General features: G+C 47.5%; 1 protein-coding gene, 1 long non-coding RNA gene and 1 pseudogene across 2 annotated transcripts; all 3 read left to right on the top strand.

Annotated features, from left to right (window-relative positions):
• The first annotated feature begins 690 nt into the window (after positions 1 to 690).
• On the top strand, positions 691 to 1,683 carry LOC109575140 (myeloid-associated differentiation marker-like). Its single transcript, XM_019983185.2, has one exon. It carries the CDS (start codon positions 691 to 693, stop codon positions 1,681 to 1,683), a length of 993 nt encoding a protein of 330 aa, XP_019838744.2.
• A 6,649-nt stretch (positions 1,684 to 8,332) lies between these two features.
• Positions 8,333 to 16,576, top strand: LOC139178175 (myeloid-associated differentiation marker-like; annotated as a pseudogene).
• A 34-nt stretch (positions 16,577 to 16,610) lies between these two features.
• On the top strand, positions 16,611 to 22,891 carry LOC109575723 (uncharacterized). Its single transcript, XR_002183278.2, has 2 exons — positions 16,611 to 17,643; positions 20,665 to 22,891. It is a non-coding gene; the product is annotated as an uncharacterized lncRNA (long non-coding RNA).

Genomic DNA, 22,891 nt, shown 5'->3' with positions numbered 1-22,891 from the left:
TGAAAGCAGGCTGTGAGCAAGGAGTGGGGAGGGACAGAGGAAATTCTGGAAACTAACAAATTCAGCAGCTGCTGGCTTAACCCTGTAGATCCTCCCCAGCCTTCCAGCTGCACTCCTCTCCTCGTCACAGAGGGAGTTGGAAGGGCTGGAGCACCAGGGACCTGACTCCTGCCTGGATGCCCAACACTGTCCCCCAGCTCAGGCTCAGGCTCAGGCTGCTCTTCACTGAAGAAGCCAATACAGAGAGACAAGCACTGGATAGAAGAAAGGTAGCTTTACATTAAGGAAGCCAGCCACCAGGGGAGAAGGCGGATCACTGTGCAAGAGAACCAACCCCCAGCACTGCAAGGCTCAGCCCCCATTTATACAAGGAGGGGGGCAGGAAACGGATGTGAGCTACACCCTGAGGGTATTGGAGACTTGACATTAACCACCGGGAGCCTTGCTGGGGACTGAGAACGTGAGTACGGTCCTTACTTTGTTAAGATCAGTGCATCTGTTCTAAAGATCAGTGGTTGTATACTTCTGAAAAATCAAGGACAGAGGGAGAGCTGAACCGGCCCAGTGAAAGAGGAAACAGAACATCCAACTCCGGAGCCGTGTTTAACTCTTCACAAGACTTTGGGTGGAAAGCAAGCAAGGTTACACACAACACCGCAGCCCGTGACCTGCCTGACCGTCAGGAGCACTATGAGCTCGTCCTCAGGCTGGAGCCTCTTCCTCTGCTCATCCCCACGCCTGACCCTCTCCCTCCGCGTGGGGCAGCTGCTCTCCACCCTCGTGCCCATCTTGCTGACCAGTCAGGACACTCTGGAGGGGGGTGTAATCAACTGGTGCCTGTTCATCTGGTGCATCTGCTTCAGCCTGACCTTACTCGGCTTCATACTGGAGTTGTGCAGTCTCTTCAGACTGCCATTATGGAACACCCAGTCCCTCCTCCGCTTGTCTGATAAGCTCCAGTACCACCTCCGCTTGTCTTGGGATGGCGTTCTCCATGCCTTTTGCTCTTACTTCGCCGTTGTCTGCCTCTCAGCTGCCGTCATCTTCGGCCCTACCTACATCCAGGTCTTTCCTCCAGGCCCCGCCTGGAATCGCGCCATCACCACCACCGCCTTCTCCTGCGTGGCTGCTCTGCTTTATGCCATTGAAGTGGCCTGGGTCTGTCGCCGACCCGGTGGAATGTACTGCTTTTGGCCAACCTTCCCAGGTGTGCTCAGGAGGCTGGAGAACTATGTGGCCAACATCATCTTCGCCTTCGTCTGCAACACTGACCTGTACCTGCACCAGCCAGCCCTGGTATGGTGTGTGGCCGTGTACGCCATCTGCTTTGTCCTGGGGGCCGTGAACTTCTTTATGAATGGGTGTGACTGTGACAACGAGAAAAAGCTTCCCCTCCGCTTCCCCTGGTTGCTGTGGGTGCAGACTGTGCTCTCTGTCCTCCTCTATGTCACGGCACTGATTCTCTGGCCCCTCTACCAGTTCCACGAGAAGTTGGGGGGGCAGCCCCAGCGGTCCAGCTATATGAGCTGCAGTGATCATCTCAACGTCTTTGTCTGCATCTGGGACCAACAACTGGCTGTAGCCATCCTGACAGGCATCAACCTGCTGGTTTATGTGGCTGACATGGTGTATTTAGTCCAAGAAGCTTTTGTAGGTGGCTCAGATGGTAGAGAATCTGCCTGAAATGTGGCAGACTAGAGTTTGCTCCCTTAGTCATGAAGGTCCCTGTGAGAAGGAAATGGCAACCCACTCCAGCTTTTTGCCTAGGAAATCCAACGGACAAAGGAGTCTAGCAGGCTCCAGTCCATGGGCTCGCAAACAGTCAGGCACAACTAAGCGACTAACACCTTCACTTTAACACAAGGCTGGCCCGGGGACACTTAATTCTCTTCACTGCAGTTTCTCCACCAATTTCTGACATCCCCTAACACCCGCTTCCTGGCTTCCTCTCTCCTCTCACATCGTTCCCCATCATCTCATGCTCTTTTCTCTTTCCTTCCCCTCCCAGCCCTGCCAGTGCCCCTGGGCTTGTCGGTCCTGGAGACTCAGACGTGGAAATGGCAGCTGGCTCCCTCCCCTCTGTCCACCTTCTCTGCTTGTTTCCTTTTGGCTGCTGGGTCCTGTTTATTAGTCACACCCCTCCTGATTATGAAACAGACTGGGACCTGAGATCCTTTGCTGCAATGCTTGTACATGGACACATGTCTCCTCCAGCAAGAAAATGCAAAGAAATTTGTGCTTGTGCACTTGGGGCCAACTCCAGACAAAGATACAAAGAGACCAAAAAATAAAAAGAAAAACCCAACTGCCACTTGTGAAGAGCCTGCAAAAAGAAGGACTCGGGAGAAAAGCAGAGTATTGAGCATGCCCCCTGCACACACCACCACCCAAGGGGTGGGCAAACCACCTCCACCACCCCTCCATCCTGACCCCTGGACACACCCCTACCCTCACCGCATATCAGGAGCAAGCTTCCCCCACCTTCTCTGCCTCATGGAACGAGCAAAGGAATCTGTTACTTGTTCTCACTTCCCCTTGTTTCTACAGGAGCCCCAATAAAGTCTTGCCTGAATTTCTTGTCTGGCCTCTAGTCAGTCTCCATTGATTGAAGGGGCCAAGAATCCTGGTTGGTATATATTTTGTGGCACCCAATGTGGGGCGTATGTCCCCTTCTGGGGAGAAGATCTGGCACCTTGTAGACCACTGAAAGCAGCTTCCCTGTGGGTGACAAGTGGCCATCTGACCCTCCTGTTTCAATATCACTGAATTTGGTAAGTTTGTCTCTGGCCCTGGGGGCCTTCAGTTCCCTCATTCAGGCAACTCTCTCCCCCTCCCCTTTCCCTTTCCCTCTTTTGAGATCTCTCTACTTTTCTCTCTGCTGGCTCCCATCTCTGTCCTGTGGATATCAGGCAGCTACAGCTGCCTCAGCTCCATTCAGTCATAAGACCCGCTCCCTCCAGCCAGCAACCGCTCACCTTGACAGGTGATTAAGAGAAAGTGGGAGAGGCTCACCGCACACCATGCAGACGGTGCTCCATGGGCTCTGCCTGACCGGAGACTGCTCAGAGAGAGAGAGAGGTTAGCCCCTCACGCATGTCGTGGCTGGAAGTCTGATCATCTCACTCTTCTCCCCTTTATTTTCCTGCTGAGGCAGGAGAGAGGTAGGCATTTATGACTGGTCTCCAGTTTTCTTAAGGACGAGAACAAGTTGAACTTCAGGCTGGACACTTACAACTGGCCTCCTGTTTGCATTTCCTGAGACAGGCGTTAGGTGGGCTCCAGGCTGGCATTTACCATCAGCCTCCTGTTTGCTTTCCGAAATGGGAGTAACAACAGAAACAGAGTAAGCAGCTTTGTCTCCGGTGGACACCTGAAGGTAATAGTCACAGCAGGACCAGAGAGGGGCTAAACCTTGTTCGAGTAAAGGATCAAGAGATTTTCCCCCTCTTTGGAGCTAGAGAGACACTACACACGTGCAGAAAGGTTCCTTGGGGACCAAAAGTCAGGGGACGGTGCCAGGCCATAAAGAGTCTTGCTTCTCCCAGAAGCCTTTTTATCAAGACCCCTCTTGGTTGAGAATTGTGTGCACACCTAAGGGCAAGGTTCTGAGACAAATCAGCCAGGGGTCAAAGCAGGATGTCTGGCCAGAGGGAAGACAAAGACCTGCCCTACAGAACTGATTGAACTGCCTCTTTCCTGTGCTCCTCTTCTCTAGGGGGCACGCCGACACCCTTTCTCTCCGAGCGTTCATCTCTGCCTTGCTTCTGTCTTAGTTAAACTAACAGTTTCTCAGTGTCCTCTTCCACTTCTTGCTCTTCTGTGTCTCCGATAATAAACTTTGTACCTGCATTTAAGATTTTTGCTTCTATGAGAAGTGCATTTTTCACTCTGGGCAAGAGCCAGGGGAAAATAGCTTTTAGCCTCTAGCCCTTGCTGGTCTGGAGGCTAGGATTCCTGGCTTTCATCCAGGCTGTGTGTGTGTGTGTATTCAGTTGCTGACATGTCCAACTCTTTGCGACCCCATGGATTGTAGCCGCCAGGCTCCTCTGTCCATGAGATTTTCCAGGCAAGAATACTGGAGTGGGTTGCCATTTTCTACTTCAGGGGAACTTCCAGGGGATCGAACCAGTGTTGCTTTCATCTCCTGCATTGGCAGGTGGATTCTTAACCACTGGGAAGCCAGGCTACTCAGGTTCAATTCCTGGGCAGGGAATTAAGATCTCACTTCACACCACTTCTCACTGCTGCCTCACTGAGATCAGAATTGTGTGACAGGCTGACTGTGAAGTTCCTGAGGATAGTCCAGCTGGACAGCTTAGGAGTTTAAGAAGAGGCTAGTGAATCATGAGGCTTCCCAGGTGATGCTAGTGCTAAAAAACCTGCCTGCCAATGCAGGTAGACGTAAGAGACGCAGGTTCAATCCCTGGGTAGGAAAGATGCCCTGGAGGAGGGCATGGCAACCCACTGCAGTATCCTTGCCTGGAGAATCCGATGGACAGAGGAGCCTGGTGGGCTACCGTCCGTAGGGTTGCACAGAGTCAGACACGACTTAACTGACTTAGCACGCACGCATGCAGTGTCATCTCCTAAAGGAATAATTGAAGTTACCGACATGAGTACAATTTCCCAGAAAGACTAGGCAGAGTGAGAAGCAGAGATGGTTGAGAAGGGAGAACTGAGAAAACACTGGTATTTAAGCAGCAGGCAGAAGAGGAATCTGCCAAGAAGTAGGCAGGATCAAGAGGAAAAGATCAAGAGGCTCCTGTCATTCAAATAATAATAGAGAAGAGAGTGTCAGGAGGATGTGGTCAATATGGTTACATGCTGTGGAGGTTAGCAGAGTTCATGTGGGATCAGCACTGAAAAGTGTTCATTGGATGTGAGTATTTGAAAATCTTTGAGAGCCTCAGGACAGAAGCCAGTGCATTTGAGACTGAGAATGAGAAGGAAAGACTGTAAATACAGGTTTCTCCTGGGGCAGCTAGTGTCTGTGAGGGGAAGGAGAGATAGGGTCATAGTGGACATGAGGGAACGGTCAAGGGAACTTACATGATAAGCTTGCAGAAGGACATTTACTATAGGTTAACTTCAACCCAATGGAACATCCAAATACTGATCCAATGTCCAAAGGGGAAAATATTTTTTAAAGCCCAAAACATGACAAAACATGAATCATAGGGACAGTGGATGAAATCTGCTAGTAAATAAAGAATATGTTATTGAATAGTGTGAACATTCAACTCTTCTCAAGGCAAAACAGGAGATGAGAAAGAAGACAGTGAAAGTTATTACTGTGGCGAGACCCATGGCTACCACCTCAGAGTCACCCTTCTTGTTTCCTTCATAAACCCAGTTCTGAGCAGAGCACACTGATATTCCCAGATATTGTCACTGCTGTATGTATGTCCTCACAGTTCTTCCAGTTCTTGTTTTATCCACATTGTTCAATATATTAATAGCAGCCAGTAGATATGTTTGGCTACTTCACTTTTAATTAATTAAAATTAAGCAGAATTAAAAATTCAGCCCCTCAGTCCTACCAGCCACATTTCAGTACCTATTCCCACATGTTGTTAGCAGTTTCTTTATGGGACTGGAGGAGGAAATGGCAACCCACTCCAGTGTTCTTGCCTGAAAAATTCCATGGAGAGAGACCTGGAGGGATACAGTCCAAAGGGTCGCAAAGAGTCAGACACAACTGAGCGACTGAAGATGCACTGTGCTGGACAGGGCAGGTGTTGGACTCTTCCATCATTGTGGAACGTTCTCCTGGGCTGCCCTGCTGCATACATTTTGAGGCTATGTTGTCAGATTCATATATGTTTGTGTTTGTCATATCTTCTCCATCTATCTTCATTTTGTCAATATTCATAAAATATTTCCTTATCCCATATGATGTTTGTGATCTTCAATTCTATTTGTCAGAATTTAAATTTGTAACCCAGGCTTTAGCTGATTTCAGATCGGATCAGATCAGTCGCTAGGTCATGTCCAACTCTTTGCAACCCCATGAATCCCAGCATGCCAGGCCTCCCTGTCCATCACCAACTCCCAGAGTTCACTCAGACTGACGTCCATCGAGTCAGTGATGTCATCCAGCCATCTCATCCTCTGTCACCCCTTTCTCCTCCTGCCCCCAATCCCTCCCAGCATCAGAGTCTTTTCCAATGAGTCAACTCTTCGCATGAGGTGGCCAAAGTACTGGAATTTCAGCTTTAGCGTCATTCCTTCCAAAGAGATCCCAGGGCTGATCTCCTTCAGAATGGACTGGTTGGATCTTCTTGCAGTCCAAGGGACTCTCAAGAGTCTTCTCCAACACCACAGTTCAAAAGCATCAATTCTTTGGCGCTCAGCCTTCTTCACAGTCCAACTCTCACATCCATACATGACCACAGGAAAAACCATAGCCTTGACTAGACGGACCTTTGTTGGCAAAGTAATGTCTCTGCTTTTGAACATGCTATCTAGGTTGGTCATAACTTTCCTTCCAAGGAGTAAGCATCTTTTAATTTCATGGCTGCAGTCACCATCTGCAGTGATTTTGGAGCCCAGAAAAATAAAGTCTGACACTGTTTCCACTGTTTCCCCATCTATTTCCCATGAAGCGATGGGAACGGATGCCATGATCTTCGTTTTCTGAATGTTGAGCTTTAAGCCAACTTTTTCACTCTCCACTTTCACTTTCATCAAGAGGCTTTTTAGTTCCTCCTCACTTTCTGCCATAAGGGTGGTGTCATCTGCATATCTGAGGTTATTGATATTTCTCCCGGCAATCTTGATTCCAGCTTGTGTTTCTTCCAGCCCAGAGTTTCTCATGATGTACTCTGCATATAAGTTAAATAAACAGGGTGACAATATACAGCCTTGACAAACTCCTTTTCCTATTTGGAACCAGCCTGTTGTTGCATGTTCAGTTCTATCTGTTGCTTCCTGACCTGCATACAAATTTCTCAAGAGGCAGATCAGGTGGTCTGGGATTCCCCTCTCTTTCAGAATTTTCCAGTTTACTGTGATCCACACAGTCAAAGGCTTTGGCATAGTCAATAAAGCAGAAATAGATGCTTTTCTGGAACTCTCTTGCTTTTTCCATGATCCAGCGGATGTTGGCAATTTGATCTCTGGTTCCTCTGCCTTTTCGAAAACCAGCTTGAACATCAGGAAGTTCATGCTTCACATATTGCTGAAGCCTGGCTTGGAGAATTTTGAGCATTACTTTACTAGCGTGTGAGATGAGTGCAATTGTGCGGTAGTTTGAGCATTCTTTGGCATTGCCTTTCTTTGGGTTTGGAATGAAAACTGACCTTTTCCAGTCCTGTGGCCACTGCTGAGTTTTCCAAATTTGCTGGCATATTGAGTGCAGCACTTTCACAGCATCATCTTTCAGGATTTGAAATAGCTCAACTGGAATTCCATCACCTCCACTAGCTTTGTTCGTAGTGATGCTTTCTAAGGCCAACTTGACTTCACATTCCAGAATGTCTGGCTCTAGGTCAGTGATCACACCATCGTGATTATCTGGGTCATGAAGATCTTTTTTGTAGAGTTCTTCTGTGTATTCTTGCCATCTCTTCTTAATATCTTCTGCTTCTCTTAGGTCCATATCATTTCTGTCCTTTATCGAGCCCATCTTTGCATGAAATGTTCCTTTGGTATCTCTGATCTTCTTGAAGAGATCTCTAGTCTTTCCCATTCTGCTGTTTTCCTCTATTTCTTTGCATTGATCACTGAAGAAGGCTTTCTTATCTCTTCTTGCTATTCTTTCGAACTCTGCATTCAGATGTTTCTATCTTTCCTTTTCTCCTTTGCCTTTCGCTTCTCTTCTTTTCACAGCTATTTGTAAGGCCTCCCCAGACAGCCATTTTGCTTTTTTGCATTTCTTTTCCATGGGGGTGGTCTTGATCCCTGTCTCCTGTACAATGTCACGAACCTCATTCCATAGTTCATCGGGCACTCTATCAGATCTAGGCCCTTAAATCTATTTCTCACTTCCACTGTATAATCATAAGGGATTTGATTTAGGTCATACCTGAATGGTCTAGTGGTTTTCCCTACTTTCTTCAGTTTAAGTCTGAATTTGGCAATAAGGAGTTCATGGTCTGAGCCACAGTCGGCTCCTGGTCTTGTTTTTGCTGACTGTATAGAGCTTCTCCATCTTTGGCTGCAAAGAATATAATCAATCTGATTTTGGTGTTGACCATCTGGTGATGTCCATGTATAGAGTCTTCTCTTGTATTGTTGGAAGAGGGTGTTTGTTATGACCAGTGCATTTTCTTGGCAAAACTCTATTAGTCTTTGCCCTGCTTCATTCTGTATTCCAAGGCCAAATTTGCCTGTTACTCCAGGTGTTTCTTGACTTCCTACTTTTGCATTCCAGTCCCCTATAATGAAAAGGACATCTTTTTTGGGTGTTAGTTCTAAAAGGTCTTGTAGGTCTTCATAGAACCATTCACCTTCAGCTTCTTCAGCGTTACTGGTTGGGGCATGGACTTGGATTACTGTGATATTGAATGGTTTGCCTTGGAAACGAACAGAGATCATTCTGTCGTTTTTGAGATTGCATCCAGGTACTGCATTTCGGACTCTTTTGTTGACCATGATGGCCACTCCATTTCTTCTGAGGGATTCCTGCCCGCAGTAGTAGATATAATGGTCATCTGAGTTAAATTCACCCATTCCAGTCCATTTCAGTTCGCAGATTCCTAGAATGTCGACATTCACTCTTGCCATCTCTTGTTTGACCACTTCCAATTTGCCTTGATTCATGGACCTGACATTCCAGGTTAGTTGATTTACATTTACCCAAAGAATCTTCTCTACATTGCTTTATTCCCTGCCACACCTGAAATTTTCATAATCTACACAAATGTTCCAGGTTTCTGGCCAATTGAAGGGATAAGGGAATCACAGAAACTGAGGGGTTTATTCACACAAAATGGAGCCTATCAACTTTGCTGAACAAGTCCACTAAGAAATTCATGCTTGTTGATTCAAGTCAGTTTCACTTTCAGATTTATACAGTAATTTCTTTCCTGTTTTTGTTGATTACTAAATGTCCCCGTCCACTGGTGAATAGTGAGAAAATATACTGTTTCCTTAAATCCCATAAGTCCCTCTTGTAGGCTGAAAAAAAAAAATTCTCCAGAGAGATTTCCATGTCAAATTCCTGTACCTTGTGAAAGTTACTTTATTTGGGGGAAAGAACATTGCAGATCTGATTAAGATAAAAATCTTGAGCTAAGAAGCTAATCCTGGATTTCTGGGTGAGCCCTGAATGCGATAATAAGTGTCCTTATCAAAGAGATGTAGGACTCTCCCTGGTGGTCCAGTGGTTAAGGCTCTGCGTGTCCACTTCAGAAGGCGTGGGTTCAATCCCTGATAGGCGAGCTAAGATCTGGCATGCCTAAAGGTGTGGCCAATAAAGAAGGAGGTCATAGCCCAACACACACGGAGGAGACGGTGGTGTGAAAACGGAGGCAGAGATAGGAGTGATGTTGCCAGAAGCCCTGGAACACTATGGAAGACCAGCAGCTACCAGCAGCTGGAAGGACAAGGAATAGATTCTTCCTCAGGTTTTCCAGAGGAGTGTGACACTGCTGATACCTTGAGTTCAGATATCTGGCCTCCTGAACGGTGAAAGAATAACTTTCTGCTATTTTAAGCCATCGAGGTTATGGTAACTTGTTTCAGCAGCCCTAGGAGACTACAGTAAGTCCCCTACATATAAATGAATTTTGTTCTGAGAGCACATTTGTAAGTCCAATTTTTTCGTGAGTCCAGCAAAGTTAGCCTAGGTACCCAACTAACACAGTCGGCTATATAGTACTGTACGGTAACAGGTTTATAATACTTGCCACATAATCATACATAAAAACCAAACATAAAAACAAACATTTTAAATCTTACAGTACAGTATCTTGAAAAGTACTGTAAAACTTGAAAAGTTCAGTAAGACGGCTGGTATTAGAGAGGCTGGCATCGACTGAACAGTCAAGTACCAGCTACATCTTCGCTGTGTTTACGCTTGCTTCTGGACATCCTGGACTTGAAATAAAGATAATGTACTACCGTACCTTGGGTTTCCCTGGGGGCTCAGCAACAAAGAATCCACCTGCCATGCTGGAGACTCAGATTCTATCCCTGGGTCGGGCAAATCCCCTGGAGGAGGAAATGGCAACCCACTTCAGTATTCTTGCCTGGGAAATCCCATGGACAGAGGAGTCTGGCAGGCTACGGTCCCTGGGGTCGCCAGAGTCTGACATGACTTAGCCACTAAACCACCAGCAACTCCACTACTGCACCCTGTGCAGTACTATACGGTAAAGTACACAAAAGCACAGGCCCTTGGAGAGGATGCAAGCACGTGACGCTGTACACCAGACAATGAACGAACTTTTGTAAACGTGCGTTTGTATCTTTGAGTTCACAACATAAAGCTTCATATGTAGGGGGCTTCCTATAGTATATTCCCATAACTCTCCTATCTTCTGCTGAAACCCAGAACTACAGCTGTATTCCTGCAGCGGGGTTTGTAATTTCTCAACTTCTCCCAACTGTAATTCAAAATATCTCTGTATCTCCACCTTTTCTAAATCCTCTTCTTTTGACGTGGTCGTAACTGTTCCTCCTTCTGTCCATGATTGACTTCTGTATTTTTATGCTTTGCCCTGTCTCCTACACTCCACAACCCTGGACTTTCAGTTACCCTCTCTGAACAGCATCACTTACTGATGCTGCTTAATAATAACCATAAAATATTTTAGATATTCAGAAGCATATAAATAATATATCACTTGTGTACCTGTCACTTTACAAAGGTGAAGCTCCCTGTGTCTCTCTTTCCAGTCCAATTTACCTATCTGCCACATTGCACTTTAAGTTCTTCTAAAAATAACACCCAAACAATTTTTTTAAGTAAATAATGTACCAAAGCTTATAATAGAAAACCATTGTTCCCCAGGCCAAATCCCCTCGTCCTTAACAATTGCTACCCAATGTAGGCACTTTCAGCTCACTTAGTTCTCTTTTATGGTTGTCACTGCTATATTTCAATACAGCATGCTTATATTGGTGCTTGTTTCTTTTCTTCTTTGGAATATTTTTTACTGACTCCTTCCTATGAAATGTAAAGATAAGAGGTAAGGACTTCCCTGGTGGTCCAGGGACTAAGACGCCCACACACCCAACACATGGGCCCAGGTTCAATCCCTGGGCAGGAAACTAGATCCCACACGCTGCAACTAAAATTCTCAGGCTGCAATTAAAATCTCCTGGAGATGCAGTAGAGCTCCATGGCTGCCCTGGCATCTTCCACCGAGTTGTGTCCCAGGACGCTGTACCACACACACGGCACAGAGAGGGGACTGGGGACTGAATCCAGGCACCAGGTGACCTGGGCCTTCCCTGCCCACACCCTGACATCCAGGGCTGAAGTGGGTCAGGGGTGAGTCTCCCGGGCCCCTGACACCCTGGACTCAGCAGGTGTCTGGAGCAGGCCAGGCTTCACCCATGAGCCTGGGGCCCAGGCAGGGCCAGGCACAGAATCCAGGTCCTGAGGCCACGTTTGCCCTCCAGGGGCTCCCATCTGCTGCGGGGGGGTGGGACACTGCAGGCTTGGCCTCAGACCCAGAGGGGCTGGAGCAGTTCTCACAGGGACCCCAGGGGCTGGGGAACAGGGACAGAGATGTTTCTAGAGTACTCCTTGCTCAACACGTTGAGAACAGGGCTCTTCAGTGAGTCTAGGAGCTGACATTCTGTCTGGGTCCCTGGTGCCCCAAGCCCTACAGAGGGGCCCAAACTCAGCACCATCCACCACCTCCTGCACATTCCTGCTCCCCAGACAAGCTGCCCCCCAATCCTCAGACTGGGCCCCAGGTCTCCCCTCCCCGGCTCCCTTCTTATGTCCTTTTCCAATAAGACACACCCTTCACCCTCCACTCACACCTGGTGTCCTGCCTGCTCTCCATCCTCCATCTCTGCTCCAGACACCTGCCCTCCCTCTGTGGACACACCCCGCAGATGTGCTGATGGTCAGTTCGTGGCCCTACCTCCCTTCAACCAAGAGTTTCTTAAGGACCTGCCTGGCATTGCTCACCTGGGTCCTCAGCTTCTGGTCCAGCCTGGCCCCGAGCAGGTGCTTCACAAACATCCACTGAGCTGGAAGCCCCATGTGTGGCCACAGCTCCCAGTGTCCAGCCCACCTCCCGGGGCCCCTCCATTCTGGTGAGCTCCCCGCACCCAACACATGCCTGCCACTTCTGTGGGGTGGTGGAAAAGGGGGCTGCTGTTGGGCCTGTGGGTTTGAGTTCAAGGTCCTTCTCTCATTTTTTTGAAATGTTTCTCATTGGGTATCTACCACTTTCCTATCTGAAGGGAAATTTCAGAGGCTTTTTTCTAAGTGACTGCTACTCCTGTGGGTACATCTCAACAATGGCTTTCTACTGAGGTCCATATAGTTAAAGCTATGGTTTTTCCAGTAGTTATGTATGGCTGTGAGAGTTGGCCCATAAGAAGGTTGAGTGCCAAAGAATCGATGCTTTCAAATTGCAGTGCTGGAGAAGACCCTTGAGAATCCCTTGGACAGAGAAGTGTGACCAGTCAATTCTAAAGAAAATCAACCCTGAATATTCATTGGAAGGACTGATGTTGAGGCTGAAGCTCCAACATGTTGGCCACCTGATGTGAAGAACTGACTCACTGGAAAAGACTCTGAAAGATTGACGGCAGGAGGAGGAGGAGACAGAGGTTGAGATGGTTGGATGGCATCACTGACTCAATGAACATGAGTTAGAGTAAGCTCTGGGAGTGGAGAAGGACAGGGAGGCCTGGTGTGCTGCAGTTCATGGGGTTGGGAAGAGTTGGATATAACTGAGCGACTGAACAACAACAACTCAAAGGCATCTGCCATCTGCCTCTGGGGAGGCTGAGTCCTGTGCTGCTGCAGCTGCTGACCTTTGACACTCCCTGGTGAAGGACAGGAAAGCCTGACATGCTGCAGTCCATGGGGTCGCAAAGAGTTGGACACGACTTAGCAACTGAACAATAACAATGACCTGCAATCCCACTCCTGGGCATATATGCAGAGCTGACTCATTGGAAAAGACCCTGATGCTGGGAAAGATTTAAAGCAGGAGGAGAAGGGGACCACAGAGGATGAGATTTGGGTGGTCCCACCAACTAGATGGACATGAGTTGGAGCAAGCTCTGGGAGTTGGTGATGGACAGAGAAGCCTGGCGTGCTGCAGTCCATGGGGTCGCAAAGAGTCAGACACGACTGAATGACTGAACTGAATATTCACTGCAGCACTGTTTACAGTAGCCAAGATATGGACGCAGCCTAAGGTGTCCCTGTCACAGCCCTGAAACCCCTTCAGGCCCCTGTTCTCCTCTCTCAGTTCCAGTCCAGGCCCCTCCTCCGTGGGAAGGTTGGCTCCATGCCTGCATCCCTTCTGGGTCAGAAGACCCCTACTGGGCTGCCTCAGGGCCCCTGGGAACCTGGGATCCCCCCAGTAACCTCCACTCTGCTCCCCGCCCCCACCCCAGTCCCGGGTGCATTCTCAGGGCTGTCGCCTCCCAGGGGTCCTGCAGGGGCCTCCTCTTTCAGCTCCTGCCCTTAAAAGGGGATGATCAACCGTCCATCCCCACCCCGTCCCTGAGATGCCCTGAAAGGCTCCACGTCAGCCTCAGACACAGCGTCCTTGTTCATTTCCAATCCTTTCTTCCCTGGAAGCTGCTGACCAGTCTCCCAGGCCAGGAAAATCCTCACTCAGGTAGGACTTCTCCTAGATCTTTCCAGACTCCCACCTGGATGGCAGCTTTGGAGCCCAACACTATGTTAATCTATTCCGTGCTTCCTCAATGTGGCCCCACCTTGGAGTCAGGCTGGATTGGGGTTTCCCCTCAATGGGGAAGAGTCACATGTGAAGGCAAAAATGGGTGGAGGGGCTTCACAACAGTCCCTACTTCTCATGTCTCCACGGCCTTGCTCTCACCCCAGGGCTCCTCCCTGCGCACCCTTGAAGCTGCCCTCCTCTGGCGGGGGCTGTGTCCCCTCACACAGCAGCTCCTTCTAGGGATGCTGCAGGGAGGACAGGCCAGGACACATGTGTCTTCAGGTGCTGTGGAAGGGGGCCGTGGCCCTGAAGGCATGTCCTGCATCCTAGAGCCCAGAGCTTTGGTCCTGGGCTCCCATCCACGGGCCCTGATGTGTGGGCTGAAGTGCAAAGTGTTCAAACTCACAGCTTTGGCATTTCCATATGGGGTTCCCACTTCCAGTCTTTTGACCTTAGGGAAGGCACTTGATTCACCAAGCCTTAGTTTTCTCATCTGTAAAATGGAGTTAGCAGCACAATCCACAGTCCCTTTTCTGAAACCCTTGAGGTCAGATACTCTTTAGAATTCGGAATTTTTCAACTTCAGACAGGTGACATGGTACATCTACTCTCTATGACATTAGACCCCTCTAGGGTCTGAAAGCACCTTGTAATCAGACACATTAGTGTTTCTACAACTGAACTGTTGAATAGTCGCAAGTGAAATAACAAAGATCATAACTTGTCTCATGTGTCTTCTGGTCAGATTTTGTTAAAAAACAATTTTTCAAGTATTTGTTTTCAATTTTGAAATACTGAAGGTTGGGATTTTTAAATATTTCTTTTCAGTTTTGAAATATTGAGGGTTGAGATTTGAAGGTTGGGATTAAAGACAAGGACCATACTACCCTGTGTCTCCATAGAATATGGCACACACAGCCCAGAGAGAGACAAAAGGTTCATGTTTGAGGCCAGACCCAACCCAGCTGGGAGGTTTGGGATAAGACAAGCCTCCTGATGAGGTCAAGGGTGATGGGCGGGGAGAATCATCCTGGAGCGGCTGTGGTCGCGGCAGTGGTTTAGTCACTCAGTCGTGTCCAACTCCTGAGATCCTATGGACTGTTGCCTGCCAGGCTCCCCTGTCCATGGGATTTCCCAGGAAGGAATACTGGACTGGGTTGCCATTTCATTCTCCTGGGGATCTTTCTGACCCAGAGATCAAACCTGCATCTCCTGTGTCCCCTGCGCTGGCAGGTGGATGCTTTACCACTGAGCCACCCGGCTGTTACCCGAGTGTCTGGGCCACTGGCCGGAACTCCACAGATCCAGAGCCTCAGCCATCACAGGACCGTGAATCTTTTCCAGGCATCTGACTTTTTCCACCTCCAGAGCTGAACCTTTCTCTGATGAGTCCTCAGTGAAGACCACTGCTGTACTGGTGACTGTGACCTGCCTGACCATCACAACACCATATCCACACAGTGGACATCCCCAGACCCGGACGTCATGGCCATGATGTACCTCTGCCTCCGCCTGCTGCAGCTGTTCTCCATGTGTGTGGCCATCTCCCTGGTGGCCAGCAGGGCCACTGAGCAGGGAGCGGCAGGAAACTGGTCCATGTCCATCTGGTGCTTCTGTTTCGCCATGACCCTCACGGTATTCATTGTTGAGTGCTATGGGTTCCATTCCCACTTTCTGTTTTTCTGGTTCAACTTCCCGTGGCCTATGCCTGCTACACCACCCTCCTCTGCCTCTCAGCCTCCATCATCTACTCCATCATCTATGTCCACTTTCTGCCTGATGGTCCTTACCGGGACCGGGTCATCGCCGCCTCTGCCTTCTCCTGTGTCACATCAGTGCTGTGTGCCATAGATGTGGCCTGCACGTGGGTCGCCTATGGGTTCAAGGAGATCCCCTGCTGTGTGCTCACCGTGCCAGGCCTGCTGAAGGTGCTGGAGACCTTCGTGGCGTATGTCGTCTTTGCCTGCATCATCAACACCTCCCTGTACCTGCACCAGCCGGCCTGAGAGTGGTGTGTGGCCGTGTACTCCATCTGCTTCATCCCAGCAGCCCTGGCCATCCTGCTAAACCTGGACGAATGGGAATACAGGCTGCCCAGACCGTATCCCATTTTCCAGCTAGTGCTCACCCTGCTCTCCATCCTCCTCTATGTCAGTGCCCTGGTCCTCTGGCTGCTTTACCAGTTCAGCGAGGAGCTTGGCGGGCAGCCCCAGAGGCCCAGTGATGGGAACTGCAGGGACGAGCTCACCTACGACATGTGCGCCCAAGACCAGTGCCTGGCTGTGGCCGTCCTGACAGCCTCCAACCTGCTGGTTTACATGGCCAACCTGGGGTACTGGGCCCGCCAGGTTCTGTAGGGACTGAGGACCAGCCCAGGGACTCCTGATCCTCTGCTCACAAAGGTATCCTCACCGAGCTCTGGTGTTCTCTGATGCCCTCTTCCTGGCTCCTCTCTCCCTCCTCACATCCTTCCCCATGCACCTCACTGTCTTTTCTGTTTCCTTCCCTCCTTCTGCTCTGTCTCTTTCCTGCTAAGTGTGGTTGCCCAAGTCCTGTTTTGCTTCTTTCTCTTGCTTCTTTCATCTTTTCTACATTTTCTGCTTTTTGCCCCTTTTCTGGTCATCCTTGGTTTTCTCATCTCCTGTGTCCTGACCACCTCTCCCCATCTTCCTTCTTCTGATCCACAGTCTTCCTTCTCTGCCCACCGCCCCCTCCCATCTCCTAAGGTGCTGACTCCACAGCACACAGTCCTCTGTGTGATTCGGCCCCCACCTCCCATGGGAGGAGAGTATACAGGGCACCTGCCCTTTAACTTAAACTAAAATCTCTGGAGGTCTATAATTTTCAATGGCAGGAGTCTTGAAGCAGAGACCCTGGTCCCTGGGCCCCACCTGGTGCTCCAGGTGGGGTGCTCCAGCCCCACCTGAGATTGGCTCCAGAATTTTTGCAGGCTCACTAAACACCCGCTGCCTAGAGGCCATCTTAGAGGAAGCCAGGGGTAGATACTGTCCATCCCAGCTACTCTCTGGGGAATCAAAGTAGGAGTTGGTGAAGCAACACAAAAACTTTAAGACAGCTGTCTGCAGTGTTGGTGAGGGGCAGCGACGTGGCCCTCCTGCCTCAGTGATCAAAACACAGGTCCTGCCTCTGAGGGGAGAAGAGCATGGCCACTGCAACCTCAAGGCGTGTTAGCCTGGGACTTTTTTTCTTTTCTTTTTTTCCTATCTTCTGATCAGGAGGGCAAAAATTACTGGGTGACTCTGTTCTTAAAGGGGAAATTTCTCTTTAAGTTCTCTTGGGCAGGTTTCTTTGTAAAGGGTGGGGGTTGCTGCTTCCATTGTCAAAGAAACTGCATGGCTTGAGTGTGAGGGGCACACACATGTGAGTTTCTGTGTGCTGACCGCTTCCTGCTGCAACTTCTTGATTCTCTGGGACTCAGACACAATGTGATCTATAAAATACATATAATTTAAAATTTTTTCTGGAGCTTCTGGTGCTGTCAATTGTAGATAAAACCCTCTTCCTTTCTCCATTTACAATATCCTTTTTAACCTCAACATAAAAATGAAAGAAAATATAAACCCCCCAAAACAAAATCTGCTCTAATTGCCCAGATTTGCCTAGAGCTCAGAACAGTCCTAGTCAGTTTCTACCCTCACCCAAACTTGGAGTCAGCCCCTCCCACTGACTCCCACCCACCCCTGAACCAGAGCCTATGGGTGTGAGCCAGCCTGTGACACAAGATGTTGGGCCCCACCCGAACAGGGACTCGAGAATCGGAGCGCAACAACGGCCACTGCCCGTCAGGAGTGAGGTATGCAACGAGGAATTCCTAATTATTTGAAGTAAGGGGCAGGGAGTTTTATTGTCGAGAGTAATAAATCATGGGACAAGGCAGTAGCCACCAGTTATTTGTACATATGTTGAAAACTTTGTTAAAAGGCAGGGGAATTCATGTAAATAAGTTACAGCTAGAGAAGTTTTTACTTTTTGTAGAAGTTTGTCCTTGGTTCCCAGAGGAAGGAACAGTTAGTCCGGAAACTTGGAAGAAAGTAGGAAAACAATTGCAGACATATTATTCCTTACATGGTCCCAATCGTGTCCCTGTGGATGCTTTTTCTTTGTGGACTCTCCTAAGAGACTGTCTGGATCCTGAACATGAGGGACATAAGATTCAAACGGCCCTCCGGGATTCCACAGAACCCGAAGTTGCAGAGCCTTCCACCCCTCCGCCTGAGCCGCTTTATGCCGTGCCTGAGGGAACAGCTTGTAAGGCTGGAAGGAATGATGATGTGTTAAGCTCTGATGAACAGGAAGAGTTAAATGAACAAGCGGCTCAGTACCATAGAGAGGATATGCCTTGGGAGATGATGGTTAGCATGCAACCCTCCTCAGGAAAAGGGGAATTAAAGCATTCAGGGCTTTCTGAAGAACAGCTGGAGAATTTAATTCAGAAAATTGTTATAGCAGTAAAAAAGGATGCACAGGGAGACTCCCACTCCAGCCAGCCTGCGCCTCCAGCATATCCTCCCTCGGTTCTTGCTGGACTTGATCCACCTCCGCCTTTCGTAGAACCACAAGAGCTTATATCTATCCCTGCTTCTTTGCCCGGTGAAAACATAAAAACTAGAAGTGAGAAATTATTATCTCCTCTTCAACAAGCGATTAAGCGAGCTAATGATGAAGGAGAACATATTCCCGGGTTTTCAGGAATCTATCCAGGATTTGAAAATGCTCAACAGCAGAGGTATTATGAACCACTACCCTTTAAGCAACTAAAAGAGTTAAAAATGGCTTGTGCACAATACGGTCCGACTGCGCCGTTTACTCAGGCTATTATAGAGGCTTTAGGAAATCAAAATCTGCCACCTAATGATTGGAAACAGGTTGCTCGGGCTTGTCTATCTGGAGGAGATTATTTACTATGGAAATCTGAGTTTGCTGAGCAGTGTGGGATCACAGCCGATATCAATCGGCGACAGGGACTGAACACCACTTATGAAATGATGGTGGGAGAGGGGGATTATCAAGACACTAATAATCAACTTAATTATTTGCCTAGAGCCTACCCTCAGATTAGTGCTGCGGCTCTACGAGCATGGAAAAAATTTCCAAATTCTGATAAAAAGACCGAAGATTTATCTAAAATTCGCCAGGGGCCAGATGAACCATATCAGGATTTTGTTGCCCGCCTGCTTGAGGCAATTAGTAAAATGATAGGGGATGAGCAGGTGGGAATGGTGTTGGCTAAACAGCTTGCTTATGAGAATGCCAATTCGGCTTGTCAAGCTGCCCTGAGACCTTACAGGAAAAAGGGAGGCTTATCCGATTATGTACGGATTTGTGCCGATATCGGCCCTTCGTACGTTCAAGGCATAACTTTGGCCGCGGCATTACAAGGAAAGACAGTCAAAGAAGTACTGTATCAGCAACAAAAGCGGGATAAAACTAGTGGTCAGCCTCGAGTCCTTGGCCCTCTGTGGGAGAGCGCACGTGGGCCCCTGGCCTCGCGCCCGCACAGCCTGGCTAAAACTCAACAGAACTGGCTGTTTCAGTTTAGCGACAACTGGGTTATTGCTTTAGCTGGCTTTAGTGGACGGCTTGATAATCATTATCCCTCGGATAAAATTTTGCAATTTGCTCACTATCACCAATTTCTCTTCCCAAAAACCGTTGTTTCTCAGCCCCTTGCCAATGCCCTAACTGTATTTACTGATGGCTCTTCTAATGGAATAGCTAGTTTGATTATACAGGACAATACTGCCACCTGGCGTACTAATTATAAGTCTGCTCAAGAAGTAGAACTATTTGCCGTTTTTCAAGGCTCTATTACACATCTCTGCTCCATTTAATTTATATTCCGACAGTCAATATATCATAAGAGCCTTAAACACTATTGAGACTGTTCCATTTATTGGTACCCTGAATTCTACTATCCAAATTCTTTTTCGTGATATACAACATTTAATTTCCTCCAGAGTTAATAAATGCTATTTCGGTCATATTTGTGCTCACTCTGGGCTTCCTGGACCATTAGCACGAGGCAATGCTTTGGCTGACGAAGCTACACGTATGATATTTCCTTCCTTGGAACAAATGGCAAAAACTTCCCACAGCTTACACCATCAAAACAGCAATAGCTTAAGACTTCAATTTGGCATTACTCGAGACGCTGCCAGACAGATTGTTAAGCAATGTCAAACATGTCCTCAATTTTTTAGCGTCCCCCATTATGGAGTTAATCCCTGAGGATTGTTGCCAAACGACATATGGCAAATGGATATTACCCATATTTCTGAATTTGGTAAACAAAAATTTGTTCATGTTACTATTGACACCTTCTCTGGCTTTTTACATGCCTCTCTACAATCCAGAGAAGCTAGCAAACATTGTATAGCTCATTGCATTAAATGTTTTGCTGTTATGGGAACCCCTAAGACCATAAAAACAGACAATGGTCCAGGATACACTGGAAAAATTTTTTCAACTATTTTGTATGCAATTGTCTATCTCACATAAAACGGGTATCCCTTATAATCCTCAAGGTCAAGGAATCATTGAACGGGCACATCAAACTCTCAAACATCAATTGCAAAAACTAAAGAAGGGGGAATTGTATCTCAATACCCCCTCCAACTCTCTAAACCATGCTTTATTTGTTCTAAATTTTTTACAATTGGATATATGTGGCCGTTCAGCAGCACAGCGATTTTGGAACTTTGATGCGCAAACAATAAGACCTAAAGTCTTTTGGAAAGACCCACTTGTGGGAAAATGGTATGGACCAGATCCTGTAATAATTTGGGGACGAGGGCATGTTTGTATTTTCCCACAGGATGCCGAAGCGCCGCGCTGGCTGCCGGAAAGGTTGGTATGCACGGCGGAGATGATCTCTAGTAAACCAGATGAGGAGACTGACGATTCAAGAGCATGATGAATTACCATCTCGGCAACAACTCCAGGCATTGATGCGAGAGGCACAGAATCGTGTTGCTGTGCAGGGCGATCCGATATTGCCTTTAAGCTTCCTGATAACCTTATTAATTATCTTGAATCAGATTAATACTGCACATTCTGAAGAATATTCAAATGCTTACTGGGCTTATTTTCCCGACCCTCCCCTTCTCCAACCGGTGGGCTGGGAGGATCAGTCCATTCCCATATACACTAATGATACGGTGGCTTTGGGGGGTTTTTCAGATAAACATATTATTCCTAATCAAGTTAATTTCTCTTATCATGGAATGTTTGATCGTTTACCTATTTGTCTGTCTAGATATTTTAATTGAACAGGATGCCTTTTTGTTGGGGAGTCAGGATATGCTGATTATGACAATGGTTGGAGCCTATATATTCCTGGAGTAACTAAAGAATCTGGAATTCCTCAACGTCGTAATGGAACTGGTCCTTTACATATCCCTTTCTGCGACTTTGGAACAAGGGGAAGAGTCACTGCTGCACCATGGAAACTGTGTCGAAATGAGACTGCCACAGTTTATAACATATTTGGGACAAATGAGTCATTGTGGGACTGGTCTCCAGATTCGAACAGAAACCCCGGAGCACAAGATAATAGAAAGTTTGCATCCCGTATTTGGAATTTGGGCGGCTCTGAAGTGTTCCAAACAGAAATCTGGAAACTAGCTGCCGCCCTTGGATGTGAGGGTTCCTACCTTCAGGTGGGATCGAAAGTGAGACACGGTTATTTATGGAATCTCACCATGAGGTACCCTCGAGCATGTGTACCTCACCCTTATGTTTTATTAGTAGGATCTATAAATATACAACTTGGGTCACGAAATTATAATGTAACTTGTAACAATTGTACTTTGACTAACTGCATCAGGGGAATTACTAATCAAACTAGGGTTCTAGTCTTAAGACAGCCTGCTTTTGTTATGATTCCTGTAAAGATTAAAGGGTCTTGGTATGATGAAAAAGGACTTGAGCTTTGGAGAGAAGTAGAGGGTGCTTTAATGCGTTATCGTAGGGGAATAGGGTTAATAATTCTGGGATTTGTAGCTTTGGTAACCCTTATTGCCTCCTCGATTACTGTAGCCCTGTCCCTGGCACAATCAGTGCAAACTGCAACTTTTGTTGATAATCTGGCACAAAAATGTATCCTTTACCCTGGGGACTCAAGAAGATATTGACAAAAAGCTAGAGGACCGATTGAATGCCCTTTATGATGTTGTAAAATTTTTAGGCGAAGAGGTTCAAGGTATAAAGTTGAGATTACGGGTACAATGTCATGCCGATTTTCGATGGATCTGTGTTACCCCAAAAAAAATATAATGGTAGTATAACTGCTTGGGATAAGGTGAAAGCTCATTTAGAAGGTATTTGGCATAATGAAAATATTTCCTTAGATTTACTGCATCTACATCAGGAAATAATGAACATTGAAAATGCACCCAGACCTGATTTGGATGTTGCAAAAAGAGCTGAGTCTTTCGTTAAAGAACCTTTTCCACATGTACCTACCATCAATAGTACTTGGCACTTGGGAGCAGCCATAGGAGGACTATTGTTAATAATTTTAACTGTTTTATTTCTTGCACCTTGTTTAATTAAAAACCTGATTGATGATCTATGGGTGATAAAGGCTTCCATCTATGGAAATTGTCTGCAGTTAAAGGAACATAAGCGTGTGCCTATATAAAAAGAAAGGGGGAGATGCGGGGAGCTGCCCATGAGAACGGGGTCCTTTATCTAAAGGACACAGCCCTGGGAGCTGCCTCAGTCCTTGAGGGTTTGCTTGCAAACATAGCTCTCTGTCCCGCCACCCCAGAGATTAGGCGACTATTAACTGCAGACACCTGGAGTTCTGGACAAACTTCTCACACACAAGGAAATGTTATCTGGTGTAAGAAATAATAACAGGGTGCCATTCCCATGCTCTCAAGATTTCTTGTGACTTTTTGTAAGATGTATAGGTCAGCCAAGAAAAATGTTAACTGTCTTGTTTTTCTCTTGCTCTCCTGTATAAATATAAGATGCTGAATAAAGTCATGGTCAGACCGCTTCCCTTTGTGGAGACGTGTCTGATCCTCTCGACCCCA

Source organism: Bos indicus, chromosome 21, assembly GCF_029378745.1.
Source record: "Bos indicus isolate NIAB-ARS_2022 breed Sahiwal x Tharparkar chromosome 21, NIAB-ARS_B.indTharparkar_mat_pri_1.0, whole genome shotgun sequence".
In the NCBI taxonomy this organism is placed as follows: domain Eukaryota; kingdom Metazoa; phylum Chordata; class Mammalia; order Artiodactyla; family Bovidae; genus Bos; species Bos indicus.
The sequence above is the reverse complement of the archived record's forward strand: the minus strand, read 5'-3'. Positions and strand labels throughout refer to the sequence as shown.